This window comes from Siniperca chuatsi, linkage group LG3 (assembly GCF_020085105.1).
Source record: "Siniperca chuatsi isolate FFG_IHB_CAS linkage group LG3, ASM2008510v1, whole genome shotgun sequence".
NCBI lineage: Eukaryota > Metazoa > Chordata > Actinopteri > Centrarchiformes > Sinipercidae > Siniperca > Siniperca chuatsi.
Window position 1 is genome coordinate 4,757,577 of NC_058044.1, and position 14,662 is coordinate 4,772,238.

General features: G+C 41.2%; 1 protein-coding gene across 1 annotated transcript; it reads right to left on the reverse strand.

Annotated features, from left to right (window-relative positions):
* Nucleotides 1-190: 190 nt before the first annotated feature.
* Nucleotides 191-13,744, reverse strand: man2b1 (mannosidase, alpha, class 2B, member 1). Its single transcript, XM_044190135.1, has 23 exons — nucleotides 13,610-13,744; nucleotides 13,221-13,323; nucleotides 12,299-12,472; nucleotides 12,019-12,212; nucleotides 11,410-11,542; nucleotides 11,068-11,213; nucleotides 10,464-10,663; nucleotides 10,238-10,358; nucleotides 9,424-9,502; nucleotides 9,105-9,214; nucleotides 8,587-8,694; nucleotides 8,089-8,205; nucleotides 7,209-7,391; nucleotides 6,223-6,320; nucleotides 5,951-6,071; nucleotides 5,430-5,548; nucleotides 5,105-5,206; nucleotides 4,815-4,902; nucleotides 4,504-4,584; nucleotides 4,054-4,278; nucleotides 2,654-2,803; nucleotides 2,218-2,320; nucleotides 191-1,047 (listed from the first exon to the last, which is right to left on the reverse strand). Exons 1-23 carry the CDS (start codon nucleotides 13,718-13,720, stop codon nucleotides 944-946), a joined length of 2,970 nt encoding a protein of 989 aa, XP_044046070.1. The 5' UTR covers nucleotides 13,721-13,744; the 3' UTR covers nucleotides 191-943.
* Nucleotides 13,745-14,662: the final 918 nt, after the last annotated feature.

The following is a 14,662-nucleotide window of genomic DNA, read 5'->3' on the forward strand; positions in this document are numbered from 1 at the left end:
TAAAACAGTTCTTTAATTGATGTAAATACATTCTTGTCCTGATTATACAAAACACTGCAGGTAACAATCGTGGACGACTTGAGAAATCTTAACTTTCATTGTATGGAAAAGGGGTCTTTGGCAGCGGTGCAACACAGGTTATGAAGAGAAAACAGGCACGTTTGTCTGTAGCTGTAACATTAACAAGAGGTTAACACAAAATAATAAGACTTTATTATCAGCTGCTTGATGATCAGTATAAAATCATTTTCAAACTTTATACACATATTGGCAGAGATACAAAGGTTGCACTTATTGCATAGGCCGTCAGTACAAGTTGGCACCAGTTTTATTTGTACACAGAAAATGTCTGAGGATTTGTGTGTGATTGGAAGTGCATGTGCTGAAAAAAAATCTGCATCTGAAAAATGTTCCATTGTCAGTTTTAGGGGATTTAGTATTATTGATGTTTCTGCAGTACAAAAGGCAGCTTCAGCAAATTCTGTACATACTGTATGTCTCAAAGGAGAAACATGTTCAGACATTCAGTGTCACTAAGTGGCAAATAATCACGTTTTTTGGACAGCCATGAGGAAGACTTGCTCACTAAGAGACTTGCTTTCTTGGTCACAAGAAATTTTTTTTTTTTTTTCTTGTGACCAAGTATTACAAACCCCCGGCATGTCTGGCCACAGGGTTGATTTGATTTGTGTGTTGGGCAGTGTTGTCTATCCCTGCGTTCACACTCAAAAGCAAACTGTAAGCCGTGTGAACACAACCTCTCATTCTTTGTGAATAGAAACCCCTTTAATCCTTCAAGTGTCCATACATTTTCTAACTGGTGTAGAAGTTTCCTCGCTTGATCGAATCAAACACAAGCGAGAGGCCACAGGAACTTAGATTGATTGAAATTGCATCTCTAATTAATCTGCAACTTCTTGCAAAAAAACTGAAGTGTGATTGGCTATCTGAGGCTGACTCTGAGCAGGAAGGTTCGGATCTCCATTGGCCTCAAGGTCACCTCCCATATGGAGGGGTCTTCAAACTTTTTCAGCAGGGGCCTCTCATCTGAAAAATAGGTACAACATGTTAAAATGAGCAAAAACAGACATCATTTCTACAAATGTCACACTGTCATAACAAACTAGCAGTAAAAAAGGTCAAAGGTACAAAAGAAACCAGTAGCAACAGGAAAGTGACAAATTAATTCTACCTCCTTACAAAATGAGTCTTGTTGAGCCACTAAAACACCCTACAGTTTACTATTAAAGCTATGAACCATAACAATGCATTTATGACTCATTATATTACACTGCCTGCTTGATTAGTCCCTGCAGGGAAATACTCTTTACGGTTAAGTTGACTGTAATGGAGCAGTGATCACCACCCTTGTAGAATTAAAAAGCGTTAGTGGATTCCTGTATTTACCCTCCTCTCTTCAGTCTACTGTTCAAACTGAACTGGAACCTCAACCACCAGCCAAGTGGTCCATCTGGCAGCTAACCAGCAGCGGCTTCCTGCCAGAGAGCTGACAGATGAGACTAATTCACCAACATTTGACTGCCTGGTGTTCATTTTTGGTGATTGTCAATGGCAGATATCAATCATTTTAATTAATTTTACCTAGAGGAAGAAACCCTTTTGAATTGAATAGGCCTTTCCTCCAATGACATCCTCAAGACAAACATTTAGCTGGTGAGAGTCTCTGCATACCAGAATCATTAAGTTACTTGTTCGGTGCCACACTTTTGTATTATGTGGTGTTAGAAACACTGCAGCCGCTGGCTGAGCTTTAGGATTTTACTCGTTTTTAATACCTGGCATGTTTGCTGATGTTTTATTGCCCTTTATTCTACTATGGCTGGGTATTGTTTTCAATTTTTTTTCCCATACTATTGCAGATACAATACTTAAGTTCCCATTCAGATACCAAAACAATACTTTTTTAAATACATCACATTGAGAAATATAAATAATAATCTAAACGTTTTTCTACAAAACCCTTTTTTCATCCAACAAACAAAGCCGCAATGCTTAAATTGGCAAAATTTTGATTTAAAATCAGGAACTATTTGATCAAAAAAATAAGTAAACATCATTATGAATCTATACCTACACAGCAGGAAGCTTTGAATCTGGGATGGTCTGTGCTCATTACGTCTTCCTACAGCCCAAATTTACTTTCAGCATGTGGGAGCTAATGTAGTGCCGTTAATGACAGGTGTAGCTGTCCTGTACCTGTCTGTGGTGTCCAGTGAAAACGTGTCAACTCGTCTTTCCACTGATTGGCTGACAGGTTCAGTTCGGACACGCCCAGCACCTCAAGAGTGGAAAACAGCTTCTACATGGACAGAAAGCAAGACGGGGTGATAGAATTAGCAGTTATAGTAAATTGCTAACATTTCATTATATATTATATTTACTTTACTTCTTTATTTTACTTAAACATTAAATTATATATCTATCAAATGTCCCCACAACACAAAGAAGCAAAAATGATCTTGTCATTTTTTTAAGCTTAAACCAAGAAATGCTTGGGTTTAATTAAACAGCAAAATTAAAATTGTATGGCGATCTACATATTCATTAATAATCAAATCATTTCAGCATTAGTCTTTATCATAACTGTAATTTGACAATGTCAAAGTGTAAGATGCGTGTCTGAATGTCTGACCTGCAGGTTGACAGTGACGGGCTGTGAGTTCAGTTTGCTCTCCCAGCTCTGGAACTGATGCTCCAGTCTCAGCAGCACTGAGTCTTCGTCCCATTGTGTCAGTGTGAGCAGGTGGACAGCAGGGGGCAGCGCAGCCTGCAGTCCAGAGAACTACAGACAGACACACAGACAGAAGAGGAAGACCACTGACTGCTGTAACTTCAGTCATACAGGCCAGAAGGTCCATTCACACCATTCGGCTGGTTAAAAACATTTAAAAGTTGCTCTGACGTCGGCCGTTCATTTTTGATTGATCTGTTAGAGGAGTGTTACATGAATTACAGGGCATAAGTTCTCTAATTACTAGTGTGATGTTGACACTATGTGTCACTAATTATTACTAGCTCTGAAAATGTCAGTACAACTAGAGCTTCAAACAACAACAGCCTGCTCTCCTGAGATTTTGTGAAATGAGAACAATGTCTGAAAATGAAAATAGCAACAAAACAGCACAGAAATGGAGTACATACAGGAGACAGACCTAACAATGCAGCAGACTGACCTACAGCCCTCCATGTTTACAATTCTGCTCATAGCAATGCTGCACACTCCAATCATACAAACCTTCCGCTAACCCTGAACCAAACTGTTTTAAGGTTAAGATGACTTTGGGCAACTTAAACTAAACTTTTTAAAGGGGCAATATGTAAGAATTGAGACTACTCTTCACCTGTCGAATTCATACTCCAAATCAATAGGGAGCAGCATATCACATATCAGGTCATAACTTCTGCTAACTGCCGTTAGCCAGTAAGCTCAGTTAGCCGTGCAGCTAACTTAGCAGTGCTAATAGCTGACTGAGCTACAGAGGCCAGTTTGACAACAGTGAATATAGTACCGAGTGAGTTTATTTTGTTTATTTATTAGACTAAAAAAAGCTACAGAGCGCTTGTGTAACATAGCGAACTTGCCGCTCGCACACATCTCCCAGCAGGAACTACCTGAGCTACACTATCGGAATATCGCCTCTCGAGGCAAAAGTGGTATTACAACACAGGTCGGGCCGGGGCTAGCAGGTTAGCATGCTAATTTCTGTTTATATCTCTGCAACACAATACATAGACGTCTTTGACATCACGTCTATGCATACTATACTATGTATACATAACTGTTACTTCTCCGCATCCTGTTGATAAGGTTAGTTCATTTTCTGAATGTTTTAAACAAACATTCTGGCCAAATCTTACATAATTGCCCCTTTTAAAGCAACTGCCAATAGAATTTGTATGTGAGTATAGCGTTTATTCTATTCCTGCTTCCTGCTGTGGATATTTTGATACCATCATTGGGGGGGGGGGGGGTGCAAAAGTCAGAAAATGTTAAATTTCTACACATAGTGCCTTCTGCTCCTCCTCACTCACCTCCAGTCGAGTGTTTGGGTGCAGATCTCCATCACTGAATGTCAGCAGCGGCTGCAGTACCACCTCCTGGCCCAGGGGGCGGTGTGTGTCAGCCGCGCTGGGCGGGCGGTCCAGGGAGAGCAGGAGGCGGCCTCGGACCACCAGCCCCTCTGGGAAGATGTCAGAGGACTCGTTGAGAGGCTCGCCAACGCCGCGAACATCATCGTACAACAGCCGGCGGTGGAGCTGCGGGGGAGGAGGTAAATGGACTGTACTTGTATAGTGCCTTTCTAGTCTTCCGACCACTCAAAGCGCGTCACAAGGAGGGTGGAGTTAAGAGGGAGATCCTCTGTAAATGTGTGTTTGTGTGTGTGTGTGTACTGAGACAGAAACAGTGTTAAAGTGAGTGTGTGTCAGTCTGATCCAGGTTAACAACCTGACAAGGATTAGCCGTGTGTGTGAATGTCCCACCATGATCTCCAGAGAGCCGTTCTGGATGCTGCCTCCTCCTTGAGAGCGATCTGTCACCACAGTGAGTTGGTCCACATCATCCTGAAAACACACACACACACACAACAATCAGTAAGGTGAGGAGGGAGGGAAAAAGCAGAAATTAAATACAGTGAATTAGATAATCTCAAGCTTTCATTTGGACTGTTTCTTTGGTTAAAAAAGTGGTTTCTACTTCCTCTAAATGGTGGATTATTTCAGGAGACCTTTTCTCTCTCTCTCTCTCTCACACACACACACACACACACACACACACACACACACACACACACCTTGATGAAAGCGCGGGAGTTGATGGGGTAGTAGTTTCCAGCAATGGGCTCCGACTGCATTAGGCGCCAAGTGGGCCGGAAATCTTTCCTTTAGGACAAAACAACAGTACACACACAGCTATCTGAGCTTCTTTCTGCTACACAGAGAGTTCAGTAAAACACACTCACTCAACACCACTTCAATCTTGATAGGTAATTTATTCTAGAACAGTCTTACTGACACTTTCCATTAAAATACTGTAACATCATATATTTTCAACTTTACAAAAAAAAAAATCTATTTAGCTTACTTTCTCTGCAGCACCTCTCTGCCGTTGGAATCGGTGTAGAAATATTCAGAGGTTTTAATACTGGTGTCTAGACGAGTGATCACCTCCTTCCCCAGGGCATCACTAATGGATAAAGAGAGTGAGTGAGAGATTAAGTGATGCATTTTGGCCATGATTCCACACTTACATTAATAAAACTAGAAAGAAAAACAAAAATAAGCATAATCTCTAAAAGTGCAGCCTATAAAACATTTATATAGTGCAACTTCTATTTACATGTGTCGACATATACGCAGACTAACATATACAGCTTTACTGTATGTGTGACAAACACACACTCACTCACTCAATGGGCAGCGGTCCGACTGTCCACTCCAGCTCTAGAGCTCTGCTGTCAGAGTAGAGACGAACCACCTGAGACACCCAGGGAGCAAACCACTGCCTCACCTCCTGCACAACAGAGGTCTGCAGGGAAAACGAATAATCATTTTTATAGCGACATCAAACAAAAAGAAATCAATCTAAAGACTACCATGTAAAAAGCAATTTCAACATTTTAAAAAAGTGTTTCATTTTTTAGGAGTATTTGAAGTATATATTGGGTAACTTTCTGACACACACTGGTGCCAATTATTGGATTTAAAATCACAGTGGTCTGGCATCTTGAGTCGCCTGTTATTCATAAATAAATAGAATAAAAGATAAAGTCAAGTCAAAATAAAGCTACATAATTAACTCAATTCTTTGTCCTTTCTTAAATTAACATTTAAGGATATCAGGCTTGTGAGTTTAAAAGAGATATAATAGAATCTTTGTAATATGATAAAGCTGAATGTGAACATAGCAGCGATGCTCCTCGCTCTCTACCTGAATGCTCTCCGTCTTGGCCGTCCTGCTGACGACGAAAGGTGTGGAGGAGTTGGGTCTGAAGATGTAGGCACCTGAAGGCTGGTTACTCATTGAGTTGTCACCGTCACTGGCGTTGTACCTGGATCGTGTAACACACACAAACACACAGTAAAAAAAAATAATAAAAATGTACACAAAACATCGGTCGTCTGGTGTCTTGGCTCAAATTCAAACATGAAATTTCAAAATGTATTTGGGTTTGTGTGTACTTCTGTCAGAGAGACACTAACCAGTAGAAATTCTGCGTCAGTTTGATGGTCTGTTTGGTCTCCAGGTTGGTGAGGCTGCTCAAGAGGCCGGTGTCGGGGTCAAAGGTCACTTGTAGGAACTGGAGCATGCGGACACACAAATACTCCGTTTTCAGAAGAGAATACAAATGTACTTTGTCATGAATATCTTCTTTTCCTTTCAGCTGTTCCCTTTCAGGGGTCGCCACAGCGAATCATGTGCCTCCATCTAACCCTGTCCTCTGCATCCTCTTCACTCACACCAATTAACTTCATGTCCTCTCTCACTACATCCATAAATCTCCTCTTTGGTCTTCCTCTAGACCACCTGCCTGGCAGCTCCAACCTCAGCATCATTCTACCAATATATTCACAGTCTCTCCTCTGAACATGTCCAAACCACCTCAATCTGGCCTCTCTGACTTTATCTCCGAAACATCTAACATGAGCTGTCCCTCTGATGTCCTCATTCCTGATCCTGTCCGTCCTCGTCACTCCCAAAGAGAACCTCGACATCTTAAGCTCTGCTATGAATATAAGTATTAGAAAATACATACAGGTACAATAAACATGTACAAAGTGCACAGGATTAGCTTTTAGCTAGTCCTTCTTTAAAAGGAAAGTGAAATCAAATTTGTTTTAAATTTGTCTCAGTTATCCATTTTGAAATGGTTCATGACACTTTTTTTCTGAATTTCTGAACTTCTTTGGAAGTCATTTAAATCCTCCAGAGTTTCTGTACGATTTTCAAAATAAGATGGATGTAGTTTTGGATGAAGTTATGTCACCACTGCATTGGCATAACACTGTGTGACTTTACACAATCACTATCTGCCTTACTTACCTTTTTCCTTTCCAGTTTTGTTTATGAATTTTTAAATGTAGACCATGCTGTTTTCATACGTTTGTTTTCTTGTCTGTAAAGCATTATGAACTTATTTCCAACGGTGCAGCACAAAGCAACTGTATGATAATGCTGTGGTAAAGACCTTGTTCTGGATGGCTTTGGGCGTGCGGTGCTGTGTGGAGGCAGGCGAAGGCCCGCCCTGAAGCAGGGACACAGAGTAGGTGGTGAAGCCCAGAGGAGGAGCCTGAACCTGGAACACCAGCTCGTTGACAGCGAAGCCTTGGTTTCTCCTCACCTCACGGGTGGCTGTGGACACTGGAACCACCTGGAGCAGAGACACAGAGAAGCCGTTATCTTGTTGTGTTTTTTGTTTCACGTTTCCAGTTTAAAAAAAGTGCCAGAAAATGTTTTCATGTCTTTAAAACAAAAGAAACACACACCATAGCTGCATGATTATGGCTAAAAGGATAATCTGAATTCTGTAGGATCTGAATTATTTTATGATCATGCCATTATGGTCATCCCAAATACTAATAATGAATACTAATAATGATTATTACTGATGAGGATTTCAAGAAATTATCATACTGCACTTTTGGAATCTTACAGTATATTGACATTTTATTGATTTTCAACTATAGCAACCATGCCAAAGGAAATGACATGTCTCAATGTTGCCAGTCAGATGATGATGTGATTTATAATTGTAAAAGTTCATTGGAGTTTATAATAATGGTCAATTATACTATGGCCACAGAAAACCTCCAACTGTAAGTAATTATTATCCCGAGCGTGACAAAAACAGATTCCATATAAAAAGTGTATTGTCCTAAAATATAAATTCAATATATTTTCAACACTAGCAAGTCAAGCCATAAAAATGGATAATCCACCACAACTCATTATCAAATAAAGTCTATGCAGACTGGAGGTTAATTTGTATTGTCTGTGTCTTATGTGTCGGACAACTGCAAAGCTTGTTGTGGATAATCTCATACTTAATAAAAGAAACACACACTGACCTGGCAGTCCACAGACTTGCCTTTAGCATCCGATACGACGTACGCTGTTCCATTCACCGGCAGCCTGACCGGCCAAGTGACAGGGCGAGCGAGAGGGTTGTACACATTGACTGAGAACTGAGAGAGAGAGAGAGAGGGGTGAGGATGAGCATCGTTCAATAACAATACTGATTAATATATGAATATTGGTATTAAGAGAGAAGTGTATATAGTTAAATGAGCATCATTCAATATGATATAATATAATATATTTATTTACAAACCTATTTTGGAAGATTCAAGAAAAGAAATGTATGATATCTGTCTGTGTATGCTTGGACTGGTGCATGTGTGCCCTTGTTTATGTCATATTGCGAGTTGCCAGTTTAATAGTTTTTAAGACTTGGTTTTACAGTTAGAATTGGGTTATGTTAAGGTTGGGTTCTGGAAGTGTTTGGGTAAGGAGCTAGTAGTAAAAAAAAAAAAAAAAATCACTGGAGGGGTGTGTATGCGTATCACCTTTTTGCTAGACTCGGTGAGGGGACACACACTGATGTTGAGGTTGTCACAGTAGATTCGCTTAGCAGACGAGCCACTCAGCGCAGCCAGACTGTTACTGACCAAAACCTGAGAGAGAAATGAAAGGTGCGTTACATCCTCCATAATCATATCTAAAAAACAAACAATGGACATAAAAAGGACATACAAGATAACACAACAAGTAGTTTCAGCTAAACAATTTGCTTGGTAAAAAGTTACATTCCAGTAGGCTTGGTAAGTCCCATAATACAAATTTGCAGCTGATCCAAATGAACATTTTTATTTTATTTAAATGGAAAATACTTTGGACTAAACATTAAAAAAAAAAAGGTGAAATTATTCACAATGAGGTCTGTCGATTATGTTGCAATATGTGTTCCTGTGCAGAAAATACAAAGACTCTACTGGACATACAGTACCACAGTAGCTCAAAATATTAGTACGTAAATATACAGGATTATGTTGAACAAGATAATGCTGCGTGAAGCCTGAAATACCTGACAATGTTGCCAGCCGTTAGCTAGCCTCCTGGCGTAGTCGTTAGCTACGTGTTGCTTCTCTGTGCCTGAGACTGCATCATGGTGCTGAGCCACCGCCACGGCTTTCTCTGACAACGAGAGCACAAAACAAGTACCTGTCAGTCAGTCCTCAGTGGATATCTGTGGTGAGTTATTCAGCCATGAATCATTTGGCTTGAATCTTTTCTCACTGGAGGTGTAAATGTGACCACTAGATGGAAACAGTGGCTTCCCTCCCAACTCGCCAGATGCCAGTGATTTTTTTTACAGTAAGAAGTAATAAAAAAACAAATCTAACTCATGGTCTGGCTGTCGCCCTCCCCAAAGGGTCCCTTCCTGGAGACCGGACCACCAAGTACCTCCAGCTGGTTACACGTCTGTTAAAAAACAAAGCCACAGAGTTACAACAGTCTGCAGATCTGTTCACCAGAGTACAGTATTTTTAACGGATGGAGTAATATAACATTTAGTATTTTTGCTCCCAGAGGATGAATCCTATTGACTTTGTTAATCCGCTGACTAATGCCATCAACAGGTGGAAAGATAGGGAATTAGCACGGTGCGGTTGTCTGGATTTTGTCTGAGGGGGGGCCCACAGTGTCAGACTTTGAAAACCCTGACAGAATTCCTCAATTGTACTTTGAGATTAATGCTAACATAGCATAATAACATGCTAATGACAGCATACTACAGTGCTAAATGACACAGCATGTCATACCATGAGCATGTCAGTGTACATGCTGTAGGTTAACATATCAACATGCTGACTGCACAATATCAGTGTTAATATGCTAACACGCTAACGTTTAGCATGTTAATGTGTGTTACCATGTTAACATCTAGCTAATATTACATACTAAATAACAGTATGCTCTCATGCTAACATGCTAAATGTTAGTTGAGTCAAGTACAAGACAAGTGGAGTCTGAGATGTCTTTAAATGGCCACTGTTGATGAAATTTTCACTGTGTACTGACCAGAACAAGGTAAAGCAACTAATCAAATGTGATAATTCATGCTCTGTCCACTTCAAATGTGAAGAATGTAATTCGATTTTGGCTTTAAATACAAATTTATCCGTGTTTGGACTCCTAGAGTGAGCCACAAACTACCTGCAGGTTGCTGTTGCTGATCCTCTCGTAACGTTTCAGTGCTGGTCGGCTGGTAAAGTAGCCGGTCCAGAAATCATGAGCGTCGTCTGCATAGGGGAAGAAATCATCTGTCTTCAAAGCCCTGGGTTGAAAAGAGGATGAAGTTGCAGCAAAAAATACACGAGACAGCTCTTTATCCTGTCATTATGGGTATAACTCCAACAAGCTCATTTAAAGTTCACACTACCAGGAGAGGTTTGCTCTGTGCAGCTCCTGGAGGTAGCAGGAGGGGGTAGAATAGAGCACGTTGACTTTGGTGCCATTCTCCTGTTGGGCGTTGACGTAACGGATCAGCTTGTCCAGGTTCTTGTACCACAGGTTGGCATTCTCATACTGGAAGTCTGAGCCCATGGTCATGATAATGTGATTAGTCTTATACACCGAAGCCTGAGAGAGGGGGAAAAAATGAAGAGAATTAATGGTTATAAAGAGGAAACGAAAACATGACAGTGGCGTTATTTGAGGGTTTTTTTTTTTGGCTAATTAGTGAATGTACCACACTTCCACATCTAATCAGACCACTCAATCAAAATTAAAAGTGTGTTTTGCTGATTTCTTGTCAAATTAAATGCTGGCATCTTGTGACAAGTTGACTACTGCTGACAGTCCTTGTATTTATTGTCTCTAGGTTGTTAATTAATGTAGCTTGTAATTAAAGAATTTCTTTTCAAATTATTTGGAAATTATCTTCGTTAAGTACACAGTAACGTGTACAGTGAGTCTGTCATGAGATATGGTGTGTTTATGTTTAAGTGAGTGCGTGGTTGTGGGTGTATGTGTATGTGTCTAACCTGACTGTTGGCGATGGTGAGAAAGCGCATCACCACATCATCAACATTATAGTCCTCCAGGTCAGGGTCATCTCTAATTGGTGGGTCATCACAGGACTGGTCCCAGCAGAAGCCTTCAGGAGGGTTGTACCCGTTGGGAAGGATCCCTGTTTTGGGGGAGGGCAAAGGTTAAATGGTCAGTTCAACCAAATTACAAAAAGACATACTGAGTCACTCACCCCATGTGGTGTCTGGCCATAAAGTGGAAAAACACTTATTTTTTTAAAAACCAAGTCAATTGACCCTTTAAAGAATAGATCAAGAAGAGAAGCAGCATTTGGGCATGTGTGGGAGTTTTGTTACCGGTGAAGAGGTCAGCCATGGGGGGTGTGAGGCTGTCTGAGGCCCTCCACAGAAGCTCCTGCTCCTTCTCCAACATCCTGCGAGCCCGGTCCTGGTAGTCTAGACGACCAAAGAAGAAACCGTCATACCCCATCTGAAACAAAACACACAGGAAACAGTTAGTCCAAAGCTCAGAGACGACTGTTTAACTGGAGGGCTGCTGGCTCGAAGCCATGGATTGAAAGCTTATTCGCTTTCTTGCTGAGAGTTAAATGAGAAGATTGATATCACTTTCTGGTCTGTACAGCAAATATGATGCTATAGCCAGCAGTTGGTTAGCTTTGCTTAGCATACAAACTGGAAACAGCTAGCCTGGCTCTGTCCGAAAGGCAACAAAATCCGCCTACCAGCACCTTTGAAGCTCACTAATTAATACGTTATATCTTGTCTCTGCTGGTTGCCTGGCGACCCCACAGTGACATCAGTACTCAAGGAAGTCACTGCACCCAGCCAAGAAATGGTCCAGCACATAATCCTCCCGTAAAACCACAACGTCTTCTAATCTAAGTCTCTGCAAGAGAGTGACAGGTTTTTCCTAAAATGTCGAACTATGCCTTTAAGATAAACTACCTGCGCAAACATGGAGGCGTGTTCGCGGGCGTGGCCAAAGGGGTCGATGTGCCAGGCAACGCGGGGGCGACCACAAGGCCCAAAAGTCTCATTGAGGAACCTCAGGCCCATGGTCATCTGGTCGATGACGGCGCTGTAGTGGGTGGTGGCCTCGTCACTCATACACCAGCCGCCATTCACAAACTCCAGACGGCCTGGAGGAAGGGAGGGGGGGGGAGTGTTTAGTCAGGCTATGGAGTGAAACCCTTCCAATGTAGATGTACAGTGTTGGTTCATGTACCTTCATTAACCAGCTGTTTGACTGTCTGCTGCATGCTGGAGCTCTGTTGTTTCCACCAGCGGTAGAAGAACGCCGTCTCCACATAGATAAACCTCCTGTCCGGATTCTTCAGCAGCTGATCCACCACCGAGTCCAGGATGTACTGCACCCCTGCATGCTGGATGTCGTTACGATCTACACACACATACACAAACACGCATCAAACAGTGACATTATTTTGTAATGTAGGAATCACAACTTCAAGAAGCTGCAAGGATTTAGTCACTGCAGTGAAAAAGATATTTGTAAAACTACTGTGTCACAGGTTCGCAAATCTTTACATTTACTCAAAACTTATTTTTAGGTTTAAATAAAGAACCGGTGTACAGAAACACTCAGATCTTTTTACATTATTTTCAATTTTTTAAAGTTAAAATTCAAAACCCTGTGCTTACACTGTATCATATCGCACAAATACATGAAAAATGGATGCACATTATCTATCCATTTATATTGCAGATGATCTCTGCTTACATAACCACACACAGGTCAGGAGCAGATGATGATCACCTGCAGAACACACGGCTGTTCTCACTATAAAAAGACACGTGATGCTGAAACACGCAAGCTAGTCACCAAAACTATAAAACTGTTATTACAGAAGAGATAATTTCCAACACGCTGTTTATCCATCTGAAGAGACAAATTGTTAACATGAAAGCAGCTATAAAATACCTGTAAAAAAAAAAGTGTTAGAAAACACTGGGACAGTTTAAATTTTCTGTATAGACAGAGGTGAATGAGACATTTAAACATTTAAAAAAAAGAGAGGAAACAAGAGGATGTGTGGGAGGTAAATTCAGTGTGTGTGTGTGTGTGTGTGTGTGTGTGTGTGTGTGTGAGAGAGAGAAAGAGAGAGTGAGAGAGAGAGAGAGAGACTGACCTCCATAGAAGTACTGGTCAACAGTCTTGAGCCAGCCGACATCGTCATGTGTGTGAGGGACCAGGTGGACATTCAGCATGTTGGGCTTGGTGGCATGACACGACTGCACACACACACAAATACACACTTCTACATCACTAGACTCCTAGTTAAACTACACTAGGCACAAAGTCAACAGAGAAATAATATTAAGAAATAAAATCGAGAAATGAATCTTTCAGTTTATTTTCTCAGAGTATCTCAGTTCCTCGTACAAACTGACAAAGCAAAAAGGCAGATGAGTGAAAGTGAAAGTAGCCACAGGAAACCAGAAGCATTGAGCTTTAACGAACTAGTGTTAAACAACAAAAATACACCTGTAAACAGGCAGAAATGTAAACGCAGCTGACCTCGTATCCGCACGTGCCACTCTCTTTGGTTTCCTGGCCGAGAGGAAAACTTAAAACCCCACTGAGGGCGAACAGGAGCGCGACAGCCAGCTGCTGCGACCCGGCCGCCATGTTGGAAAACAAACCAACCGCAAATCATATGACATCTGTTTATGTCCAATGGGGTCACGTGACAACACGTCGGAGGGAAAACATGGGAGTTTTGTTCCCTCAGTCGGGACTCTCAGGCAGCACAGAAGAAAAACAAACAAAATGCAGGCAGATGGAGGCTGAAGCCAAAGAGTGTCTGTGCAGTAAGATGTCACTCTACAAGTAGCGTTTATAGACTGTACATATATATATATGATATACAGTATGTATTTATATGATATACAGTCTATGGTAGTAGAGTTGTCTGTAGTCGGTCACCTGACAGGGATTTTTGCCAATCCAAACCGAAAAATACTCTCTATTTACTCTACTCTACTATATGCTATTGATGGCATAACCTACCTTACATTTTTGGACAAAAATATTAGGAATATTTGTTAGTGACTAAATGATTAATCAATTAATTATTAATGGTAAGACAAGTTTAGCCAGGTGACTTCTTGAAATTCTTGTTTTGGTTTACCCACTGTACAAACCCACAGGAACTATATATAAAGCATAAAAAAGCAGAATATCCTCACATTTGAGAAATCAGCAAATGTTTGGCATTTGGGTGTGACTAATTGATTACCAAATCTGTTATTAATTATTCTACTCACCTTCACCCCACACCCCCAAAAATCCTGTCTGAGTGTGTCTTAGACTAATGGTTATGTTGCATTCCCCATAACTGCAATCCACGGTTCGACTCCCGGCCGGGGAGTCACCTAGCTTTCCCCAAGACTGTTGAGGTCAATGGGGACCTCGAGTGTTATCTGCTTGTCAGTGGAATACAAGGCTGTGGATAATATGAATGACAGGGAGCATGTACAGGGTGAATAAGATGGGGCTTAAAATAGAGCCCTGTGGGACAACACATATAAAGTATTCAGAGAAGGATGCAAGGAAATAGGCCTAAAGGAA

What these genes read in the sequence shown, in the direction of transcription:
- man2b1 (XM_044190135.1), bottom strand. Translation starts at nt 13,720, where the DNA reads ATGGCGGCCGGGTCGCAGCAGCTGGCTGTCGCGCTCCTGTTCGCCCTC. An exon ending in ACGGCTGGCAACATTGTCAG is followed by an intron (nt 8,695 to 9,104) that starts GTATTTCAGGCT and finishes TTTCTCTCTCAG; the next exon opens with GTTTTGGTCAGTAACAGTCT. An exon ending in TCACTGGACACCACAGACAG is followed by an intron (nt 1,048 to 2,217) that starts GTACAGGACAGC and finishes CCTATTTTTCAG; the next exon opens with ATGAGAGGCCCCTGCTGAAA.